The sequence below is a fragment of the Podarcis melisellensis genome (assembly GCF_964234715.1).
Source record: "Podarcis melisellensis genome assembly, chromosome: 9".
Taxonomy (NCBI): domain Eukaryota; kingdom Metazoa; phylum Chordata; class Lepidosauria; order Squamata; family Lacertidae; genus Podarcis; species Podarcis melisellensis.
Window position 1 is genome coordinate 24,334,198 of NC_138541.1, and position 23,387 is coordinate 24,357,584.

At 41.3% G+C, this 23,387-nt stretch overlaps 1 protein-coding gene across 3 annotated transcripts in view; it reads left to right on the forward strand.

The window, feature by feature from the left end:
• The window catches only part of EGF (epidermal growth factor), a 45,127-nt gene that overhangs the window by 12,157 nt on the left and 9,583 nt on the right, over positions 1-23,387 (forward strand). For 2 of the 3 annotated variants that reach the window (XM_081924864.1, XM_081924865.1), the window contains 12 exons: positions 2,521-2,646; positions 4,161-4,283; positions 5,683-5,805; positions 7,549-7,674; positions 8,494-8,630; positions 10,848-10,996; positions 12,369-12,473; positions 13,651-13,874; positions 17,692-17,859; positions 19,312-19,470; positions 19,885-20,001; positions 22,262-22,387. In XM_081924864.1, the coding sequence (XP_081780990.1) occupies positions 2,521-2,646; positions 4,161-4,283; positions 5,683-5,805; positions 7,549-7,674; positions 8,494-8,630; positions 10,848-10,996; positions 12,369-12,473; positions 13,651-13,874; positions 17,692-17,859; positions 19,312-19,470; positions 19,885-20,001; positions 22,262-22,387 (1,683 nt within the window). The remainder of the gene's footprint in view (positions 1-2,520; positions 2,647-4,160; positions 4,284-5,682; positions 5,806-7,548; positions 7,675-8,493; positions 8,631-10,847; positions 10,997-12,368; positions 12,474-13,650; positions 13,875-17,691; positions 17,860-19,311; positions 19,471-19,884; positions 20,002-22,261; positions 22,388-23,387) is intronic. The other variant, XM_081924866.1, reaches the window with a different exon arrangement.

Below are 23,387 nucleotides of genomic sequence, written 5' to 3' on the forward strand. Positions count from 1 at the left end.
CGCATGGTCGGTGGTTCAAATCCCCATGGTGGGGTGCGCTCCCGTCGTTCGGTCCCAGCGCCTGCCAACCTAGCAGTTCGAAAGCACCCCCGGGTGCAAGTAGATAAATAGGGACCGCTTACCAGCGCGAAGGTAAACGGCGTTCCGTGTGCTGCGCTGGCTCACCAGATGCAGCTTGTCACGCTGGCCACGTGACCCGGAAGTGTCTGCGGACAGCGCTGGCTCCCGGCCTATAGAGTGAGATGAGCGCACAACCCTAGAGTCTGTCAAGACTGGCCTGTACGGGCAGGGGTACCTTTACCTTTACTTAAGCTGGGGAACAGGCAATCAACACTGTAAGTGACATGGGTCACAATGACTGACAAGAGTGGCAGAGGATTCTGGGAAAGTAAATTGTCCATTCAAATGAAGGTACATAGTAAGGTGCAAGTTATTGACTCATGTGTATGCTCCTAGTCGTCTTTTCTCATGACCTTTTCGGCTACCATAGTATAAAGCTGTTGAGATGAGATGCAATTTCCCTTCTCTCCCACCTTAATAATTAGTTCGCTTTTAAAACGAGCTCTTCGTTGACTCCGGAATCTTCCTTTTACGGCAGGCTAGACTAGAGCATAGAAATGGAAGTAATATAGGCCTCCCCCACTCCCCCACCAATGACTTCTTATAAAACATTGAGGGGGTGGAAAGAAGCTTAAGTAGCCCAATCCAGATGAAGCCTTTGGACTTTGCATGTGCGTTGTTTAGCTTATCCAGCCCAAGGACCTGGATTGAGGGAAGGCTAATTAGCCTAAAGTACAAATGAGATTTATAAGGGGATCTTTACAACAAGGGAAACCTGAAAATGAAATCATGTGAGCATTAATTCAGTGCTCTGCAGAGGCTAAGTCAATGTGCGCTGGAGTTAAAAGTGCACAATCTAACATTGTTTCCTTTTTCTTTTTTTAAAGGAAATAGCTGTTGCTGTGCTTTTCACATACAATACAGAAACTGTTTTAGCTGTCAAATGCTTGCTAAGGTCAAATTTGGGTTATTAGTTGCAAGCTCTTTTCCTTCCACTAGATTAGTGTTCTGCTTCCAACAGGTCAAACCAGGATGCCTCCTACTGTTTTACCTGCCCTTCCCTCGGCGTTCTGACTTATCTTTACCAGGACTCTTTCATGGCACTGCACAGAACTACGTTGGCTTCAAAACCAATGCAATGCATTTGTGCAATGTCATAGCTCTATTCATAAACAGTGCACCTTTATGAAGTAACAGTTGTATACAGTGACAAAGTGGCATTTGAAGATGAACCCACTTACAGCCATGTTCTGCACAATGTTACTATCAAAAGAAACCAAGGCTTCCTCTACTTGAGTGTGAGTGTGTGTCTATCTATCTATCTCTATCTATCTATCTATCTATCTATCTATCTATCTATCTATCTATCTATCATCTATATCTATCCTCTATCTATCATTATCTATCTATCTATCTATCTATCTATCTATCTATCTATCTATCTATCATCTATCTATCTATCTATCTATCTATCTATCTATCTATCTATCTATCATCTATCTATCATCTATCTATATCTATATCTATTTATCTATATCTATCTATCTATCTATCTATCTATCTATCTATCTATCTATCATCTATCATCTATCTATCTATCTATCTATCTCTATCATCTATCTATCTATCATCTATCTATCTATCTATCTATCTATCTATCTATCTATCTATCTATCTATCTATCTATCTATCTATCTATCTATCTATCTATCATCTATCTATCTATCTATCTATATCTATCTATCTATCTATCTATCATCTATCTATCTATCTATCATCTATCTATCTATCTATCTATCATCTATCTATCTATCATCTATCTATCTATCTATCATCTATCTATCTATCATCTATCATCTATCATCATCTATCATCTATCAATCTATCTATCTATCTACCTATCTATCTATCTATCATCTATCTATATCTATCTATCATCTATCATCTCTAATCTTCCTACCTATGCCTTAGATAGGTAATTTATCTGTATATGTCTGCACGCGCGCGCGCACACACACACACACAAAATTCATTCATGCATAAGCACACCTAATTTTCTCTGCTCAATTTTTTTTTACACACAGGCCTTTTTTGTAGATATATTTGCATCCAGCTCAGTTTCTAATTTCCCTAATTTCTAACTGAGACACAGATGGAGCATTGAAATTCAGATTTGTTCTTCAAGTGAATCTATTCTCCAGGAGGGCAGTATGGTAGCAAAGGTCCTTGTGGAACTGGCAATCATCAGAAGGGCAGGTTCGGTGAGATGGGCAGTGTGGTAGAGTAGACAGAGGTTTGGGGATGGGGGCTTGGGCAAGGAGTAAGGGGAAGGCGGGTTCTGGGGGAAGGGTTGGGGGAAAGGGATTGCTGAGGGAAGCCACCAGGGACATCAGCCCCTAATATATAAAAACTCGGTGCATTTTGAGTCGGTCTTTATCTTGCTATAATCCTCTTTTCCAGAAAGAAGGCCATGTCTTTCAACTCGAAAAAGCTGCAAGACAAGTACCTGCAAGCGAGACCCCAAGAGCAGTCGTTGTAAATGTATGAGTGGGTTTACCTTAAGCAAAACAAAGCAATATTGTGAAGGTAATGAAGGATAACTGCTTGTGATTGAATGATGTGGGTAGGCAGGCATGCTTGTTACTCTCTAGTCCTTAAACTATAAACAGATGCACTAAATTAGAAAAATAGATGGTGTTTCTCCACCATATATATTTTTGGAACAGAGGGACAAAAATGTCAGACCACAAGGCAGCTCTTTTGAAATCTTTCAGTCTGGTTCACAATGCTGGACTAATTTGAGGTGGGGGGCAAGGAGGCCCTTTGTGAAGTGCACAAGCCCCAGCTCCTGACTCACCCCCCCTTTTTGCCAAATCATGACTCCCTACACTTTTTAGATACAGTAACTAATGAGGCTGTCCCTTGTAATTCAAGTGCTGGTTTGTTCAGAGCGAAGCAGGGGATTCATGAGACATGATACACTCTAAACTGATCACCACTTAACACACAGAAATAAAAAGAGTGCCAATTTTTTTGTAGAATGAGTTGTCCCAAGCATAGGCATGTGTGAACCAAGACAGATGATGGTGTTGGGTCCCTTAGCCTGAGGTGCATGGTTTTGTGGCCACCAAGCTAAGTACAGAGCTAGGTACAGATAAGGGATAAAATGTTGTGATCATGCTATGGGCTTTTTATTGCACATTCATTGTGATTTGTGTGCATGATGCTATTGGATGGTCATACACAATCACACTTTCAATAGTATTTGCATGGTTACATGGGATCCTGCTTTTAATACTGCTTGGGGGGGGGGAGTTTTGGGGCAGTCATACTGTTTTATTTCCAAATAGGGCATATCCTGTAACTTCCTGCTGAAACCCCATAACTTTTCACACCACAAATATTCTGGTGGTTTTTTTGTCCCAGTTTTGTCGTGCTATGGCTCTTCTGGACAGCACATTAAAAACAGCCTTATATTGAGTTGGGTCCCTTGGTTCATGTAGCTCAGTTTTCTCTCCCATTAGTTGAGGAAAGTTTCCAGTGTAGTATTATACTATTACTATGTATTGAACTTGCACCCTGCATCTTATCTGAAGATCTCAAGGCAGTTTACAGCATAAAAACACAAAATACATAATAAAAACAAGAACAAAAGAAACCAATAACCCTTACCTCTCAAAAGTAGCATATCTGCCTTCTCTTACTCAAGACATCCAAATATGAATATTGGGCACCTGCAGATGACCTGCTTGCTGATTATTATTTTTTTGCAGTGAGATTAGAAGGCATGGACTATTGAACGAGCATTCACTCTGCTTTGTTTGTGCAGAGGTTAGGTAATGTTACATCAAAGGAAGTGTTATGATACACTTTCTAGTGCGTTTCCTCATTACTTTCCTTTTCACAGAAGTTTGATCTTTGTGGGGGGTGGGTTTGTTGTGCAGGAACTCCAAATCAGCTTTAATTGTGTTACCTGCATTTGCATGTGACTGAATCCCACCCCCAAATAGTGACAGCTCGTAATATCATTAATGATGTTCTCTTACTTTTTTTTATTAGCTCCCCTTGAATTTTTCTAATTGTTCTTTCCTCCCCATCAGATGTCAATGAATGTGCATTTTGGAACCATAGATGTACTTTAGGTTGTGTCAATGTCCCAGGCTCCTATTATTGTACATGTCCAAGAAATTTTGTTCTACTGTCTGACAAGAAAACTTGCCACGGTAGGTAGCTGTCAGACACAAATACACAAATGTTTGCTCCTGCCTTCTGAAAGTCCTCTTCTGATAGCAGTGGAAGTTTACCAGCACAGCCATGCTAATCCAACACTTTTGCTACATAGGGAAATAGGAAGTTGTCTTATGTTGAGCCAGATCTTTGGTCCATTTGGCTTAGTCTTGTCTCCAATGATTGGCAGTAGCTCTCTAGGATTCTAGGCCGTGCTTTTCCCAACCCTACCCTGGAGAAGCTGTGGAGTGAACCTGGGTACTCTGTGTGCAAAACCCAGAGGGGTTTAACGATCAATCCCTCTTCCCAGGGAACTCTGGGAACTGTAGCTCTGTTAGGGGAATAGGAGTCTCTTAACACTGCTCTGCACCCTTAACAAACTAAACTTCCCAGGATTCTTTGGGGGAAGGCACAAGTGGTATTATACTGCTTCAAAGGTATTGTTAAGAGTTTGTGGGTCCCAGAGTTCTAATCCCTATAATCCTAGCAAGTGTTAAAATATAGATCAGGCTAGCTTCCTCATAGGTGGTTGCCTGGGGAATGGGCCATTAAGGGAGCAAAAGCGAGGGGCGAGGGGCTCCTCCTCCAGCTTGCACATATTAAGGAGGACAAAAGCCAGAATGTAGAATTAAAAAGTATGTTTTATTACGATCAGCCTATTATTTCAAAATTCTAAAATCTTATTCAGCAAAATGAGAAACGCGTTCACTGTGAGATTAAAAAACAACAGCCACAAATGGTCTGAACAGATGGGGACAAATGAGATTTTCCTCCAGATCAAACATCGTTGTTGGATCATGGACTCCTCCACTTTTTCCTCTGTTCAGCTTTCATGTTGCTGACATCACTGTACTTGGGTAGGGCTGGTTTTCTTCCTTCCTTCACACAAATGTTGCTTATATGCAGCAATCGCTCTGTGTCCCAGGTGCACCATACAGTATAGCTCAAAAGGCAGACGATATGATACACACGAGCAATGCTGGAAGAAGACAAATAAATTGCTTCCATTTATCTGGACATGGGACTTTAGGCACAGTTCCCCACATCCTCCTGGTCCATTAGACACTCTAACTCCAATAGCCAGTCTTTTCCCTCCTTACTTACAGCAGTGCCAGTCCTTGCTCCAAAAACCCCAGAGGCTAAACTATGATCTTGGAGGCAAGATGCATTATTATGGTTATAGAGACCTGCATAGCTTAATTCTAAAAGGCAGAGGTACTGTGTATTAAATCATACACTCAGAGACGGTCTTGCCATATGTTAAAAGAGCTGAGGCTTGATGAGCCAGGGTGGCTGAAATTTATCCCTTCCTTGAAATTCCTGCAAACCATTATTTCCATTGTTCAATCTGTTCCTCCTTTAACTCTTATTTCCTTTGTTTTAAACTTACTGTAGAACTAATTCCCTGTCCAAGCAGTTACATTCATTGCAGCCATGGTTGTGGGCAGACAGTGAAGGGGCCTGTTTGTTTTTGCCCCGAGGGATCAGTTCTCCAAGCAGATGGAAGAACATGCACAGGTAAGCATGTGAAGAGTGAGCCACCTGCCTGGGAGGTGAGTGTGTTTGTGTGCACTCACCCACCACACTTGCACTGTCCAGATTGGTATCCTAGGAATAAGAAACCCATTTTTATTAGCAGCTAAATCATATAACAGGTAAGCTTCAAGCTGGACTTCAACCCAAATGTTCTGACTGAGATAACTGCTGCCCAGCCTGCTACAAGATTTTCATCATCTACAGTAGCAACCCTGTGAAATGGAAAAACAGAAGGCAGGGAAAGGGTTAAAGCCCCCCCCCCCAACTCATCATGAGACATGGATTTAAAAGTAAAAGATGCAATAAAACATGAAGAATCCTCTTGACAAGTTTCAGGATCATTGGGTTTCATTGCTTCATTATCCAAAGCCATTTCATATTGCGGTGTGTGAACGACTTTCATTTGGTGTGTCATTAAATGAGGTTCGGGTGCTTAATATCTGCTAGAATTCATTGCTTTTTTTGGCAGAGATTCTTCTGTCTGTCATGAACAGGGTTTAACAAAAAATACTGTTTTCCCTGGTGTATGTGTGATATTCATCCATTTTACTGCAAATGTTTTATGGAGCTTAGGGATGAAACCTTTTCCTTAAGTCTTTGTCCAGCCATAACATTAATTGTTTAGGGCAAAACTAAATGTTATACACAACTGTATGTTTTAAAATCTTTCTTCTGGTGGTGGAGAGGGTTAAGGCTTGGGAAGGGGTGATTTTAAGTGTAGAAGCAGCAGTGTTTTAAACCCTTTATGTACCCACTACTTTTCAGTGACAATACTGCCCCACCATGATGTCTGCTTCTTCTCTACTCAAAATCTCTTCTCCCAAACCCGTTTTTCCTTAAAAGAAGCAGATTTCAAACAATACGTTTGCACGTGACATGCAGATTGGCTCATAGAGGTTCTTGCTTAGTGGACACATAGGAACTGCAGCAAAACGTTGCAGTGTTTCAACCTTCTTAAAGTAAGCACTCCTGTTTAGGGTTCTAGTCTTCCAATCCCACCCACCACTTACCATGTTTCTTTTCCGACTGTCACTCCACATTCAGAGGGCAGCGCTTGCAGCACTTCATAGACCATAGGCAGACATGAGAATATGGCCTTTCAAGTGTTGTAAACGATCACTATCGTCTGAGTTCAAGACTCTGTATATACGTTAACTTTAAAGAACACCTCTTCCCTCAAAGAATCCTAGTTTGCTAAGGCCTTCTGGGAATTGTAAGTTTGTGAGGGGTAAACTACAGTGTCCAGAATACTTTGAGGGGAAATAATGTGCTTCAAATGAACTTTAAACATACAGTGTGTACACAGGTGTTGCATGAGTAAACCTTCTTATACTGAAAATATTCCATATATTACTAAATTAGAGTGGTGAGCAACTACAGCAAATCTTTCTGAAGTTATCTAGACTTCGTGACAAGTGTCCAGACTTGCTAACTGTTGGAGACAGCCAGCCATGAGGAATGGACTTCCTTTTTTGGAGTTTGGAAGAACCTCCTTGCCTTGAAGCTGCAGTGAGAGACAATATGGTAGAGACCTTAGTCCTTACCTTCCTTAGAAGCAAACACTCACCATTTTCAAAGAGAACAGTCTTGTTTTAGAAAGTTTAATAATGTTTAGAAAGTTTAGTAACAGTTAATAAGGCTTCACTAGGGTGGGTGGTGATGTTTAATGTAAGCCTTGTTGTAATAGAGTTTTAGTGTTCAATTTTTTCCCATGGTCTCTTAAAGGTTGTTCATCTCCTGATAATGGTGGTTGCAGCCACATTTGTGTCTCTCTCAGTCCATTAACTTGGGCATGTGATTGCTTTCCTGGCTATATTCTCCAAGAGGACAAAAGACGCTGTACTGCTGCAGGTTAGTAGCACAATAGTTGGTTTCATTACAAGCAAACATGAATTCAGTAGTGAAGAAACTCTGGAAGTGTACTGATCACATTCTTGTCTGACATCACTCTTTCTCCTTAAGTTGCGCTAAGAGAAAGCCATTTCAACCTCTGAAGTTGATTGTGCACAATGTTGATTGGCTGACAGCTGTGGTGTCATAATTCCTTTGGTCTCCTCCCTCTGAAGCAATTTTCCACTAATAATAATAATAATAATAATAATAATAATTTTATTATTTGTACCACACCTATCTGACTGGGTTTCCCCAGCTACTCAGGGTGGCTTCCAACATATATAAATACATAATAAAACATTACACATTAAAAAGCTTCTCTATACAGGACTGCCTTCAGATGTCTTCTGTCGATTATATCTGTCTATGTGGTTTCAATGCACAAGTGGCTCTTTACAAAAATAAAAAAGTACAGCTCAGATAAAAGCATGGTGGAGAGATAAGACTGACAGCTCAGGTTTTCTTTGAGTTTGACCTTACAGAGAGAGTTTCTCTAATTTTCCCTAATTGCCTCTAAAATTTCTCTTTCTTCCCTGAATTGTAGCTTTTTTCTCTTTTCCATATGGAAAAAGAAGCATATGCCATACCATTCAAGTGTCAAAATTCTGTTTTTCTGTAGACTTCTTAAAAAAACTTTTTAGGGGGAAAATGGTCTGCAACACCCTTTGTCCTTAGTGTGCAAAAGGCAAAAGTAACTCTGTAATCCTCAAGGTTTCTTCTCTAAAGTTTATTATGGGACTAGAAGAGCTAACATGCGATGAAATTTGTCACAAACAGGGCCGAAGCCATTTCTGTTGTTTGCACAGAGCCGAGAGATCCGCCGTATTGGTTTTGATGGAACAGATTACTCAAATTTACTCGAGTGGCAGATGGGAATAGTCTTAGCTCTTGACTATGACCCTGTTGAAAATAAGGTAAGGCATTTGCAAACTAGAGGATTTTGAAGTGTTGCAAGGACACTTGGCTTTTGCTTCTTTGCATTTTAACCTCTTGGTTACTGGTTCTCCTTGATGTGCATTAGTTTAGATTAGATTCATTTAATATATTTAAAAATATCTCTAAGCTTGGTGCAGAAAACTGAAGCAAAATCAAACAACTTAAACAGAACCTTGTTACATGCCACCCTGTTCTCTGAGTGGTACAAGATTCATGGTGTTCCAGGCACTTATGCAAGGTCTGTGTTTCCTTTTGGGAATGAGCACAATGCAAACAATGGCAATATTACAAAAATACACAGTTACATATAAAAATGTTGCATTAATACAAAGCTACTAGTATGTATAAATCAGTATCAATTAATTTTGCTTCAGACACACCCTGTCAGCCTCCGGCTTCTCACCCAGGGTCCAACAAACTCACAGCTCACCCACAAAAATCTCACAATGAGAAGAGTTCCTGGAAACAGCGGACGACCTGCTATCTCTTCAGATAATGTATTTGGACAGAGTTGCCTTGTGCTTATTTCTTATGATCCTTAAGAATCCATCAACGGTTAAATGGAATTCCTCATTTGCTTTTGCTTTTTATTTATTTTTTAATTAAGTTTTTAATTTTTTTTTACACATATAAAACAAAACCATTTCAAACATTAAAATACAGAGTTCTTTTGAACCCTTAGACCTTCCCTCCGTCCATGGGTTCCATCTTTAAGATTAAATTTACTGCATCTTTTACCCTTATTTATCTCTTATATAACCATAATTGCCATTAAAAAAATTCACATTACAAGTGTCTTTACATCCCTGCCAAAGATTTTAACCATTTACAGTGGTCTTTTAAATAAATTACATATTTACTCTAGTTTTTAGAAAATACTTGATCTTCCTGATTTCAGATCTTCCCCATCAGTTTTGCCATTTCCGCATACTCCATCAGTTTCACCTGTCTTTTTGTTGTTGTTGGTACTTCTCCTTCTTTCCATCTCTGGGCTAGTAGCATTCTCGCTGCCATCGTTGCATTCATAAAAAGTTTTTAATCTTTTCTTGGGAACCCTTCACCTATTATACCTAGTAAGAAGGCTTCTGGTTTTTTGACAAATGTACTGTATTTTTAAATATTTTCTTTAACTCATTATATATCATTTACCAGGAAGTCTTTACCAATGTACATGGCCACCACATATGATAGAAAGTGCCCTCTTTCTTTTTATATTTCCTTTATGTATTATCATACCACAAATAAGCGTGCCACCCAAATCTATTATCATGACCCTCCAAGTCTAGTAAATCTGTATTTTTTAACAAGATCCATTCCCACAACCAGAAGAGACAGGTCGCTTCATAATATAACTTCAAATCTGGCATCTCTCTTTAGAATCAGTTAGTAATTTATATGTTATTCTTGGAATAAAAAAACCCAGGAATTCCTCATTTGCAGTCCGTAGTTTGACTTTCTCAATGCACTAACATGACTTATCTTTCATACTAGGCATTTCCAAATTTATTTCAAAAGGTATCAGCAACCATAACCACTGTTTTCAGTGTTCAGGGATGAAGGCCAATGTGTAATGCACGAGAGAGGCAGGAGCAGCCTCGAAGGAACCCCATAGTTTCCAGAACTTAAAACACAAAATGCTGCCTTTTAGAAAACTAAAGTGGTGGCGGAGGGGGGGGGGGAGACCCTCTGAAACACCCAAGAAAGACTGAGAATGAGCAGTAGCCATGGAATGACTGACAGTTGCCAGGTGGGAAAACCGAGTGGAAGAGGGCGTGGAATGGAGTATTTTGGAGCAGGGGGTAACTAACTGACTGGAGCAGTGAACAGGAGCAGTCCATACTGTAACCATTTTTTGCAGGTCCTTATCAGACTTCAGAATTATTTTACAGATTACTGATTGTTTCTCCTATTGCAAGTTGCTTGGCTGAAAGAGAAGCACAGGTTATTGAAGAGATGGTATATAGGGCAGTCAGGATTTACTTGCTAAGCATGCTCAGGCTGCAGAAGTCATTCTGGTTGAAGGATAAGTGCCTGCTTATTTGATCTGTAATCATGGGCTACAATTTTGTAATTACTCATTTATTCCCTCCCCAAGAAATTTCATTGCTGATGGTAAAGCCACTAGCTAAGGAAACCCTGCTCTCTAATAAGATGTGCAATAATCAGCTATAAACCTTCTGTTTTTCTCATTACAGATTTATTTTGCTCACACAGCCTTGAAGTGGATAGAGAGAGCTAATCTGGATGGCTCAGATTGTGAAAATGTTATCCGCGAAGCAACGGAGAAACCTGAAGGACTCGCCATTGACTGGATTAACCGCAAATTGTATTGGACTGACGGGGGGTAGGTTTCTCTCTCACACATATTACAGCATACTTAATGCTGGCGTAAGACATTGTGGGAAATGAATGACTGGCAAAAGACTGGCGTAATTGAAATGTTGTTCTCAAAGATGCCAGTGTGCTCTTGTGTGCTTAAGTCGTAACAGAAAGGTTTAGTAAATGGAAAATGCCATCGTTGCACAATGTCGAAGGGTCAGGCAGACCTTTTTGCTGAACATTATTCTGCATAGAAGTGGTCATGGAAGGCAGTGTCTGCATGAAGATCCATACCTTTTGGGGCAATAAAATCAATGGTGGCTCAGTGTCCCCTGCGTGTAAATTCTCTTAAGCCTATTTTCTCTGAAACTTCTACAGAAATTTCTCAGCTCTGGGGCACCATAAAGGAAGGGAACAATTTTTTAGTTAAAAGAGGAAATCACAATGGGATGGGTGTGGGAGAAGCTACACCCTTTTTGAGCCAAGGCCAAAGAATTATGATGTCATGGCATGCCATGATGTCATGTTATTTGCATTTTGTGATAATTCTGTGGTGCTTAAAAAGAGGTGTGCAACATGTTTTAAAGAGATGTGTGCTATATATCAGCAAATTGTGATGCAGGCTAATAATATTATCTCCATGTTATGGATGGGGGTGGATAAGGCTTGCTTAAGTGGAGAGCCAGTGTGGTGTAGTGGTCATAATCTGGGGAACCAGGTTCGTATCTCCACTCCTCCACATGCAGCTACTGGGTGACCTTGGACCAGTCACACTTCTCTGAAATCTCTCAGCCCCACTCACCTCACAGAGTGTTTGTTGTAGGGGAGGAAGGGAAAGGAGAATGTTAGCAGCTTTGAGACTCCTTCGGGTAGTGATAAAGTGGGATATCAAATCCAAACTCTTCTTAAGACAAACAATGGCTTTTGTGGTTTTTAAACAGGGCAATTCATGCTCTTAAAAAAGGTAAAGGACCCCTGACAGTTAAGTCCAGTTGCAGATAACTCTGGGGTTGCGGTACTCATCTCGCTTTACAAGCCAAGGGAGCCGGTGTTTGTCTGCAGACAGTGTGCTAAACTGGTTCTTAATCCTGATATAAACTGCTATAATTACTGTTGCAATTATATGCAGTAACATTAATAGAATGGCTGGTTGCACAGCAAAATAGAATAGAAACTCCCTTACCTAGGCAGCTTACGACTCATGTAAGAGGACAAAGGCAAAACTGAGTAGGAGAAATCAGGAAGGGAGAAAGGAGTGATGGAGCAGAACAAAACTGGATGGAAATATACCGTATATGGTACCATGAACTGACTGTAGCCACAAACGAAAACAGCAACAATTTATTTGGTTGGTAATAAATTACTGTAGTAACTAATCTATCTGCCTGTGTACGCAGGAAGTCCCAAATTGAAAGTAGCAATCTGAATGGAATGCAGAGGAAAATAATTATCTGGGAAGACGTGTCTCAGCCCCGGGGAATTGCTGTCCATCCATTCACTGAGTAAGAAGTGAAACTTGCTTTGAAACTGAGAGCAGGAGGAGTACAGACTAAAGAATAAAGCCAGAAGTGCAGTTAGATTATTTTAGATTTGGGCTTCATTGTCTTCTTTAGACTGCAATCCTAGCCCCATTTACCTAGGAGCAGGTCTTGTTGAATTCAGTGAGACTTACTTCTGAGAAGACGTGGTTAAGACTGCAGCCTTACAGGCTCGTTAGATGGGAATGTTTATAACTTTATTTAAAGAAAATGTGGTTAGTCAGCCCTGCTGTGTTGGGTGGGGCTGGGGGGTTGATATTATGATCATTCTGCTGAATGGGGTTCTGGACTTTTGCCCCCCAATCCTGCCCAGAATGCACCACTGAACAAAGTATGTGAAACTATTATTTAGATCCATGTTTTGGCATGAATGCCTTTGTGGAGTGTGTGTACAAAGCTAAGCCACTCAAAACAGGGATCCTTTCTTTCTAAGTATTTATAACCTGTTCTTGTCTGAGTGTTTTGATCCCAGAGAGGCATAGGGGCAATGGGGGCTTTGAGCCCCACAATAAAATATTTGAGGGGGCTGAGCACAAACTTTGCCCACAAAGTTGATGGGCATTCCCATTCAAATGGCATTTTTGCACTGCGTCATGTGATTGATTATGAGGGGCGGGGCTTATCTGGGCCCCCACAATATTTTATTCAAGTTGGCACCCCTGCAGAGGGGGATGAAATAAAAATAGGCATTAAAATAATTCAAAGGGTTTTTTTTATCCCTAGAGCATCTGTCCAGAATGACACCTGAGGTTGTGGTGGTCTAATACACGTTCACATGGGAGATAAGGGAGTCAATTTTTCCAGTAAGGCAACATCAAACTGAAGCATATTGACATACACAGCTTGTAGGATAATTGTGGGTTTATGGCAATCGCTTGTCAACTGTTAGTGTACACAGGAGTCAGACCAATTGGTCTATCTGGGTCAGCACTGCCTACATTGACTTGCAGGATTTCAGGCCATAAACATTCCCAGTTCTACCTAGAGATACTGGAGATTCTGTATAATTGCTTACATTTATATCATCCACAACAATAAATCCTGTAATGTATATAATGTTTTAAGTATTTTCTCTCTCTCTTTATTGCAAGGTGAAAGTAATTTTTTTTAAAATAAATAAATCTCTTTTTCTTCAATAAAGGCAACTATTTTGGACAGACGTAGGGATTAATCCACGGATTGAAAGGTCTTCTTTACAAGGCTTTGATCGTCTCATTATAGTAGATTCTGATTTGCTTTGGCCCAGTGGAATAACGATTGACTACTTTGCTGACAAGCTATACTGGTGTGATGCCAAAAAGGCTGCTATTGAGACTTCAAATCTGGATGGTTCTGAACGGCAAATACTCACACAGAATGATGTAGGTGAGGCTTTGGGATTGACAGTTTTCTGACCATAGATGCAAGAGTTTCAGTGCATTGGTATGCTGCACATATCGAAATATCAGTAAAAGGCCGCCTTTTGAGTTAACCACTGCCTTGTGAATTCTACAGATTGATGCCAGTTGAAAAAGGAATAAATTCTTAACCCAGTTTCAGGAAACCTGCATATTTACTCTATGCTTTTACTGAAGTTATCAGTCTATATTGTAAACTGTTTTGAGCAAACTGGGGTGGGGTGGGTGAAAACATATATATATTCAAAGATAGCTATAGAAATAAGCTGCAGTTTTCAAAGGGAAAAGAGATATGTGTAATAATATGAGAGGGGAACAGGCTTTTCTATTTTAAAATGGAAAGGTCTATAAGAGACAACTAAAAATATACAGTAACTAGTTCTCTGCTGAAAGTTCATGGCATTTTGTTCTTTTTTGCTACAAGCATTGCCATTTCAGACAGAAACCTCTTTCTTGCAGTTTGTTTATCAGCCTACAGCCATTGTTTCCCTGATTTGTTTCCTTGTTTCAGTGCTACTTGAAAAGAACTTCCTCACTGCATTATCCCAGCCTCTTGAGGAAACAAAACCGTTTCACTGTTCTCACTTGAGTTGGGAATAAGGCAATATGTCCCTATTCCTCTGTCAGCTGAATTGAGGATCACTGGCTTGCCATGCTGTGTCAGTGCTTGTATGACAAGACTTTCTGAGCTGGCACAGCTTTCCATTTCTGTGCAGGTAGTCAGTTACTCATGACTAATTGGACAGCATGTGGATATGCATAGGAACACACACCCAGATGTATAATAATAATAATAATAATAATAATAATAATAATAATAATTTTTATTTATATCCCGCCCTCCCCAGCCGAAGCCGGGCTCAGGGCGGCTAACAACAATCAAATAATGAAACAGTCAAATAATCACACATTCTAAAAATATTTCATTATAAAAATTAATTAAAATCAAATTGATGGCAACTGATTAAGCAAAATTCTGTGCAGGTTGCCAGAGGAGGGAGTCAGGCTGCGCCCTGACCAAAGGCCTGGTGGAACAACTCTGTCTTGCAGGCCCTGCGGAAAGATGTCAGGTCCCGCAGGGCCCTAGTCTCTTGTGACAGAGCGTTCCACCAGATTGGAGCCGCAGCCGAGAAGGCCCTGGCTCTAGTTGAGGCCAGCCTAACCTCTCTGAGGCCTGGGACCTTGAGGATGTTATTATTTGCAGACCGTAGGTTTCTCTGTGGGGCATACCAGGAGAGGCGGTCCCGTAGGTATGAGGGTCCTAGGCCGTATAGGGCTTTAAAGGTTAAAACCAGCACCTTAAACCTGATCCTGTCCGCCACCGGGAGCCAGTGCAGCTGGTATAGTACCGGATGAATGTGATCTTGCAGCGAAGACCCCATAAGGAGTCTCGCCGTGGCATTCTGCACCCGCTGGAGTTTCTGGGTCAGTCTCAAGGGCAGCCCCACGTAGAGCGAGTTACAATAATCCAGTCTGGAGGTGACCGTCGCATGGATCACAGTGGCTAGGTCAGGGCGAGAGAGATAAGGGGCCAACTGCTTAGCTTGGCGGAGATGAAAAAATGCCGCCTTTGTTATAGCTGTAATCTGCACCTCTATAGAGAGGGAGGTATCGAAGATTACACCCAAACTCTTAACGGACGGTGCTGGCACTAATAGCACCCCTGCAAGAGATGGGAGTTGCCCCCTCAATCCCATATCATCCCGTCCCAGCCAGAGGACCTCTGTCTTCGAAGGATTTAACTTCAACCGGCTCCCACGTAACCATCCAGCCACAGCTTCCAGACATCTGGTCAGTGTGTCTGGGGCCGAGTCAGGATGGCCATCCATCAACAGATAGAGTTGGGTGTCATCAGCATACTGATGGCAACCCAGCCCAAAACTCCGGACAAGCTGGGCGAGGGGGCGCATAAAGATGTTAAAAAGCATCGGGGAGAGAATCGCACCCTGAGGCACTCCACACACCAAGGAGTGGCGCGATGACAATTCCCCCCCCCCAAGCGCCACCCTCTGTCCCCGACCAGAGAGAAACGAGTGCAGCCATTGAATATTCCATTGAGTATATTCCACTGAAAGTGGATAACGAATGTATACTATCCACATTCAGATTTGCATCTGTGGATCTGCCATCTGTGATACATAGCTTGGCCATGCTATGCAGCAGGGTGAACTGGTGTACTTCAGGAAGAACCAAGAAGGAGGTATATAAATGAAGGCAGCAAAGAAGGAGTTGGGCTTCAGTTTATGCTGCAAAGGTCTTGGGTTGTCACCATTATTCTCAATTGGATCTGCCCAGGCCACATCCCCATCCCGCTTTTGCCCCAACTAGTCAACAATCTGTGACTGTATTGGGGCAAAGACTAGGGCAGGACTAGTTAAAATGGGTGGAAGCTACAGGAGCGTGGGTTTTGGTGGAACATCAGGAGGAATGCCTTGACACTGGAACCCGTTTCCTAGAAGGATGGGGAGCTCTCTCTTGCTGGAGATCTTCAGGTAGAGACTCAGCAGCCATCTGTTGGAGATGCTTTAGCTCTGGGTTTCCTGCTTTGAGCAGGGGTTTGGGCTAGATGACCTACAAGACCCCCCCTCAACACTATCCTCCTATAATTTTAAGCATTGGTGTGGTTGCCTTGGCAATAGGGATGTATTCCTTCCTACCTTTAGCACCCACTTCATTGCAGTTTTACACCCTTTTGGAAAGAGATGTGAAAAATCTTGGAAAACTGGGCATGTTCTTTCAGGGGAGAAAATGTACAGCCCCATTTTGGCTCAGCAGTACCATTAATATGCAGATTTATTGGAGCAAGGATTCTTGCTGCAGTGCTACTGCCATCTACTGTTGCTCTTGGTGTCGTGATCTGTGAATAATGAGACTCATCAACTGCAAGAACAGCATGGCTTTGCATTCCTTGTTTTGCTGCCCTTGTTATGAGGGGCTGAAAATATGTCATAAAATTAAAGCTCCTGATTTGGACAAGGAAGGTGTTTTTTTGTCCCTCATAAATTGGCATGGAATTAGGTCATATGAAAACAACAACAACCGAGTTAAAGAATTAAGTCTGTGGTGAAACTCAAACAACATGATTGATATAGAATCATAGGGCTGGAAAAGGGATACAAAATCATTCGCCCTATCCACTACCAAAAGCTCAGTTGTCTGTCCAGTTTACCTCTAGCTGCTACTGCAATTAACTTTGGCCATCTCAGCCACGGTATGCCACAAAGCAGAAATGCAAAAGCAAGGTAAGAGCAGCCTTAAAAATGCCACAGGGAAGAAAGACCTCCTATCTGCTGTGCATAATGCAACAAGCAGCAGTTTTGAACTCCAAGAAAGTTACTTTGAACAATGGAACAAGCTGTCAGCATGTTTGTGGCATCTCCTTCCTTGGAGGCTTTTAAGCACTGTATAAGTTCTTGGTGGTGGATCAGGGCTTGGCAATGTGTCATGCCATGCCCTCCCATGGCAGCCATTATTTATTTTTTTTTACAAGCCACCCCCCACCCATGTCTGCCATTTTGTGATTGGCATCCAGAGCACGTTCTCAAAATTCCAAGCACACTCAGTGGTCTCAAAAGGTTGGCAACCCCTGCTGAATGTGCTTCCTCAGGAAAAGAGGTTGAAATGGGTGACCTGTGGGTTTTGTCCTATCTATGACAGCCCTTGATCTATATACAATGTTAAGTATAATGTGAGGACTAGATGCTTGTGTGCATATTCATTGATGTTTTCTCCAGTATGTTGGTGCAATGGGATTATAAAGAGCATACATATCTATATATTTTCAGGCCATCCATTTGACATAACAGTGTTTGAGGATCACATTTGGATCTCTGACTGGGCAAGGCCTTCGTTGCTGAGAATGGACAAGAAGACTGGCCTAAATAGGGTCCGACTTGGAGGGAGCATGTTGAGACCCTCGTCATTGATCGTCATTCACCCCTTAGCAAAACCAGGTACTGTATATTTCAAGGGTTAGACAGCTGTTTCCCCATTAGCTCCAGCTAACAGGGCCTATTAGGTAGGTTGACTGAATGAGGAACAGAGTGATGAGCTAGGTATTATTTGGCGAATGCTGTAGATAGTGAAGAAAGAAACCAACCCCTGGTGGCAAATGAGATAGAGACCAACAACCCATGTGTGAAGTATCTTATCAGTTGAATGTTGTTGCTATTACTCTGAATTTTGTGAGTGGCACAGGAATCCCGTGTGAAATCAATATGTGTTATTTCACAACATGCAGATCCCTGCAGCTATTACTAGCCCATTTGGTCCCAGAAACAAGCTGCATTTGTTTTCTTTTATAAATTGGAAAGCTGCATATACGACTGTGATATTTGCTAATCACCAGTCAGCTATGCAAGAAATCCAATGCATTGACTTGGCATGCATGAAAGGGCTTTTGAAGATGGCCCCTCCCCCCTGCAGCCTCTGAAAATTAACTTTATACAGTTGGGGGACTCTGCAGAATATGGCAGAGAAGAATGTAGGGAAAGGGGAAAGAATGAATCAGCAAAAACTGCCTTTTCCCATCTTCTCTTCTATAAGCATCATCACCAACAACAAATTTATCCACCCTTCAACATGAAGTTCTAGGAAGGTTATAGCAATTAAAAATTGAAGAATTAAAAACAGTACTACCACAGGATTAGGCTGGGTCCTGAAAACACAAATCTCAGGTGTCAAGAGCAATTTAGGGGCTGCCACAGAGAATGCCCTCTCCTAGGTCACCCTCCCAAACTTCTGAGGGAGGTGGAATTCCCAAAAGGGCCCTCTCTGCTGATCTTAACAGGGGGGCTACTAGGGGCGCATTGGGAGATGGCCAACAATACCATCTCTCCGGCTCACACGAGGTAATTAAGAGGCTAATATGGGATTAATTAGCCTCCCAAGTTTTCCCAGGGGGAATGGGAAAACACTGCCTCTGCGGTTGCCTATAAATCACCTCCGAGTTCAAAAGAAGGAGGGGGTGTGGGCACTAGACGGATAGGACTCGTGTGAGTTTTTCGCTCTTCCGGACGCTACTTCTGATTCCGACCTAGTTGATCTTAACACCTGAGAAATAGGGAAAGAGACAGCCCTTCAGATATTTGGGACCTTGGTCATTTAGGACTTTAAACAGTAATGTGAGCACATTCAATCAGGCCTGGAAATAAACTAGAAGTCAATGCAGCTGTTTTAGAACTGGGGTTATGTGGCAACCTCGACAGTGATCTGACTGCCGCATTTTGGACCAGCTGAAATCACTGAGTCGTCTTCAAGGGCAGTGCCATGTAGTATGCATTGCCATATTCTCATCTGGAAGTTACTGATGGAGGCATGTGCTGGATCAAAAGCCCTTCTGAGTGCTCAAGCCCCAGCTGGACCTAAACTTCAAAATGCTTTGAGTCTTATTGTTATTGTTTCAGGTTGCAGAGTCACATCCAAGGCAGGAGTGCTGGCTAACAAGACATTATTAGCCCTGAAAACACCCCACCAGCATCCTCTGAGGCACAGTTCATACGGAGATAGCAGTGGAGATGCACAACAGATGAAACTGATGCTGACTGCTGAAATCGTGGTGTCTAGTAAAGATTGCAATTCCCTATTTCATAACTCCAGGAAGTGGTTGATTCATCCAGCGTTGGGCAATTTGGTTTCAGACAGATATGCCCTGAATAGGCTTACCAACAACTATTGATGTTAAAAGGCAGGGAGTCCCAGGGCATGGGTGCTGCTATCAAACACAAATATAATTCGTTGCAAGTATATTTGAGGACATGTTTCTGCACAGCAGGAAAAGGGAGGAAATCCAGGTTCAGTGGTGGAGAATGTCCTAGTAGGGCATATCATTTTAGGGGTGTGTGTGAACTTTTTGCAAATTTCTTCAGTGAGAAGTGTATTGAAAGGTTGGCTCTAATTAATTTGTCCTGAGTAATGACCTATTCTGAGCACATGTACTATGAACAATGAGAATGAGCATGCTTTGTTTTGTGCCACAGACCAGGACAATTGCATATGGTTGGGATGTGATATCAACGCCCAGTGCATTTTGAATGAAGATGGCACTACTTGTCAATGCCAGGCAGGGTTCGTCATGGAAGGCCAACTGTGCTATGGTAATTTTAGTGTCACATGTTTATTTCTTATTTTTTTATTCATGTGGATATTTGTATACAAGTTTTAAGGACTATTTGGCCCTCCCAAGGAGATGTACATCTTTACCTCCTCCCACATATAGAGTTGTATCCCACTAAGAGAAGACCCATTTAAATCAATGGGCTTAGGGTAGTCAAGTCCATTGATTTCAATGGGCCCATGCTGAGTATGACTTCGTTGGGTGCGACCCACAATATACAATAAAACAAATATCAGTTGTCAGGGATCATGAGCCTCATAGTCCAAAAACAAATGGGACCCAAGGTTAAGAAAGCTTGATCTAGACTTAAAAACAGGTACATTTTTTAATGCAGTCAACCCTGTTTTCAATCTAGTTCTTACAAAAAAACAAAAACAAAAAACACACAAAAAACCCTTTCCATTACTTCTCGCAGCTTTTATTTATTTTATTTTTTTAAATATTTTTATTAGTTTTTACACATATTAAAGACAATACAAAACAAACACAAACATCAAAAACAGACAACAAAAATTGACTTCCCCATGCCTTCCCTTCGCCACATCCTTGTTTTGCCATTTTTTCGAGCAACTCGTCAATCGATCTTTAATCAAGTCCCTTTTGAATTTTCTTAAAGTTTAAGATTTACAGCTGTAATTCTTTGTTTCTTATCCCTTAACATCTTATCAGTCCACAATTTTACAATAGTTTTTTAAATATATTTTAAATTTCCCCCAGTCCTCTTCCACTGTCTCTTTCCTCTGGTCACGGATTCTGCCGGTCATCTCTGCCAGTCCCATATATTCCGTCACCTTCGATTGCCATTCTTCCAGAGTAGGTAGTTCTTGCGTCTTCCAATACTTTGCCAACAGGATTCTTGCTGCTGTGGTTGCGTACATAAAAAATGTCCTATCCTTCTTTGGTACCAATTGGCCAACCATGCCCAAGAGAAAAGCCTCCGGTTTCTTTACAAATGTCCACTTAAGGACTTTCTTAATTTCATTATAGATCATTTCCCAGTAGGCTTTAATCTTTGGGCAGGTCCACCAAAGATGATAAAAAGTACCTTCAGCCTCATTACATTTCCAACATTTGTTATTGGGCAGATGGTAGATCTTTGCAAGCTTGACTGGGGTCATGTACCACCTATAAATCATTTTCATTATGTTCTCTTTCAGGGCATTACATGCCGTAAATTTGACACCGGTGGTCCATAACTGTTCCCAGTCATCAAACATAATATCATGACCGATATCCTGTGCCCATTTAATCATAGCTGATTTCACCGTTTCATCCTGTGTATTCCATTTCAGCAGCAAATTGTACATTTTAGATAGATTCTTAGTATTGGATTCTAACAATTCTGTTTCTAACTTTGACCTCTCCTTCTGAAAACCAAGTTTCCTGTCTTGCTTAAACATCTCATTTATCTGACGGTAGTGTAACCAGTCTCGAACTTTATGCTTTAGCTTCTCAAAACTTTGTAGCTTCAGTTTTTCACCATCATGTTCTAAAATTTCACAATACTTAGGCCAATTAGAATCCATGTTAATTTTTTTCACTGCTTTCGTTTCCATTGGTGACAACCACCTAGGGGTTTTACTTTCCAGTAAATCCTTGTATCTATTCCAAACATTGTACAGTGCTTTCCTGACAATATGGTTTTTAAAACTTTTATAGACCTTTACCTTGTCATACCACAGATATGCATGCCAACCAAAGCTATTTTCATATCCTTCCAGATCAAGAATATCTGTATCTTCAAGAAGTAGCCATTGCTTCAACCAGCAGAATGCTGCTGATTCATAATAAAGTCTTAAGTCCGGCAGGGCGAAGCCCCCTCTATCTTTTGCATCAGTTAAAATCTTAAATTTTATTCTGGGCTTTTTGCCCTGCCAGACAAATTTAGATATATCTTTCTGCCACTTCTTGAAGCAGTCCATTTTGTCTAGAATCTGCAACGTCTGGAATAAAAACAACATTCTTGGCAATACATTCATCTTGATAACAGCAATTCGGCCTAACAAGGAAAGTTTCAGCCTAGACCATATATCTAGATCTTTTTTAACTTCTGTCCAGCATTTTTCATAGTTATCTTTAAATAGGTTCACATTTTTAGATGTTAGATTTACCCACAGGTACTTAACCTTTTTTGCTATTTCCAACCCAGTTTCACTTTGAAACCTATCTTTCTCCTCTTTTGTTAGATTTTTTTCCAGCACCTTTACTTCTCGCAGCTTTTAACCTTGTTTCTGTTGTAGATGTTGATGAGTGTGCTTTTGACATGGACACATGCGATCGGAGCTTGTCAACGTGTATCAATACCGAAGGCAGCTACTTTTGTGAGTGCCTTGTGGGATATACGGGAGACCGGCTTCGCTGCTCTGGTGAGTGGATGGGAGGCTGTTCCTGCTTGTCCTCTAAAATCTTGCACTTGGGATGATTTGCTGATATTCTGCAAAGGGATTTTTGTGGCAGGCTTCTGAATGACAGCCCAAATTGAACATGAGCTATTTTTCTTAGGGTTGTAGTGATGCAACTTTACCTGTTGGTTTTGCATTCTAAGTATTCCCCTTTTGTGGTGCAGTCTAGCCCAGGGATAGTCAACCTTTTTATACCTACCGCCCACTAACGCATCCTTCTTGATGGTAAAATTTCCTTACTGCCCACCAGTGCTTGATGGAAGGAGGATTCAGCTTGTGCTGTAGAACCCTCTACTGCCCACCTAGAAACCTGAATCACCTACTAGTGGGTGGGAGGGACCAGGCTGACAACCCCTGCTCTAGCCTGTACCACCAGGCCGCTCTGCCACAAGCCTTGATTTTCAACCTCTAAGCTTGTGTGTTAGGGCTCCCCCACTAATTAGAAGATAGATTTTCCTTGCAACACACATCCAAATATTATGATGTAAAAAATAAATTTAAAAATGCATCAGTGTGTTTGTAATTCCTATATAAACTAGCCTTTAGGGCCTTCTGTGCCAAAGCTAAACTTCTGAGCTCCGATGATGCTCTCCTTTTGAGCACTTCCTGTTCTTCATGATGTGCAGCCTCAACACTTCATCTATATGTAAAGCCTTCAGTTGCCACCTTGTCAACTGGATGTTTTCTTCTTCTTTTGTTAGGCAGATCTAATGGAAGCGGGGTGGGGGGGTGGGGAATGACTCAACAGAGATTTATTGGAAATCATTAACATGCATATAAACGAAAGCAAAGTATTGAGTCAGTCATAATACTCAGCAAATAATTTTATGTTGGTTTAATAGTCATGAGATTCAGAGTGCTGACATTTACAGTCTGAATACATTTAAATCCATGTTCACAATTAAGGCCAGACTCACTGATCCCCACAACTAGGTCTGACATTATTCTATCATTATGCTGTATA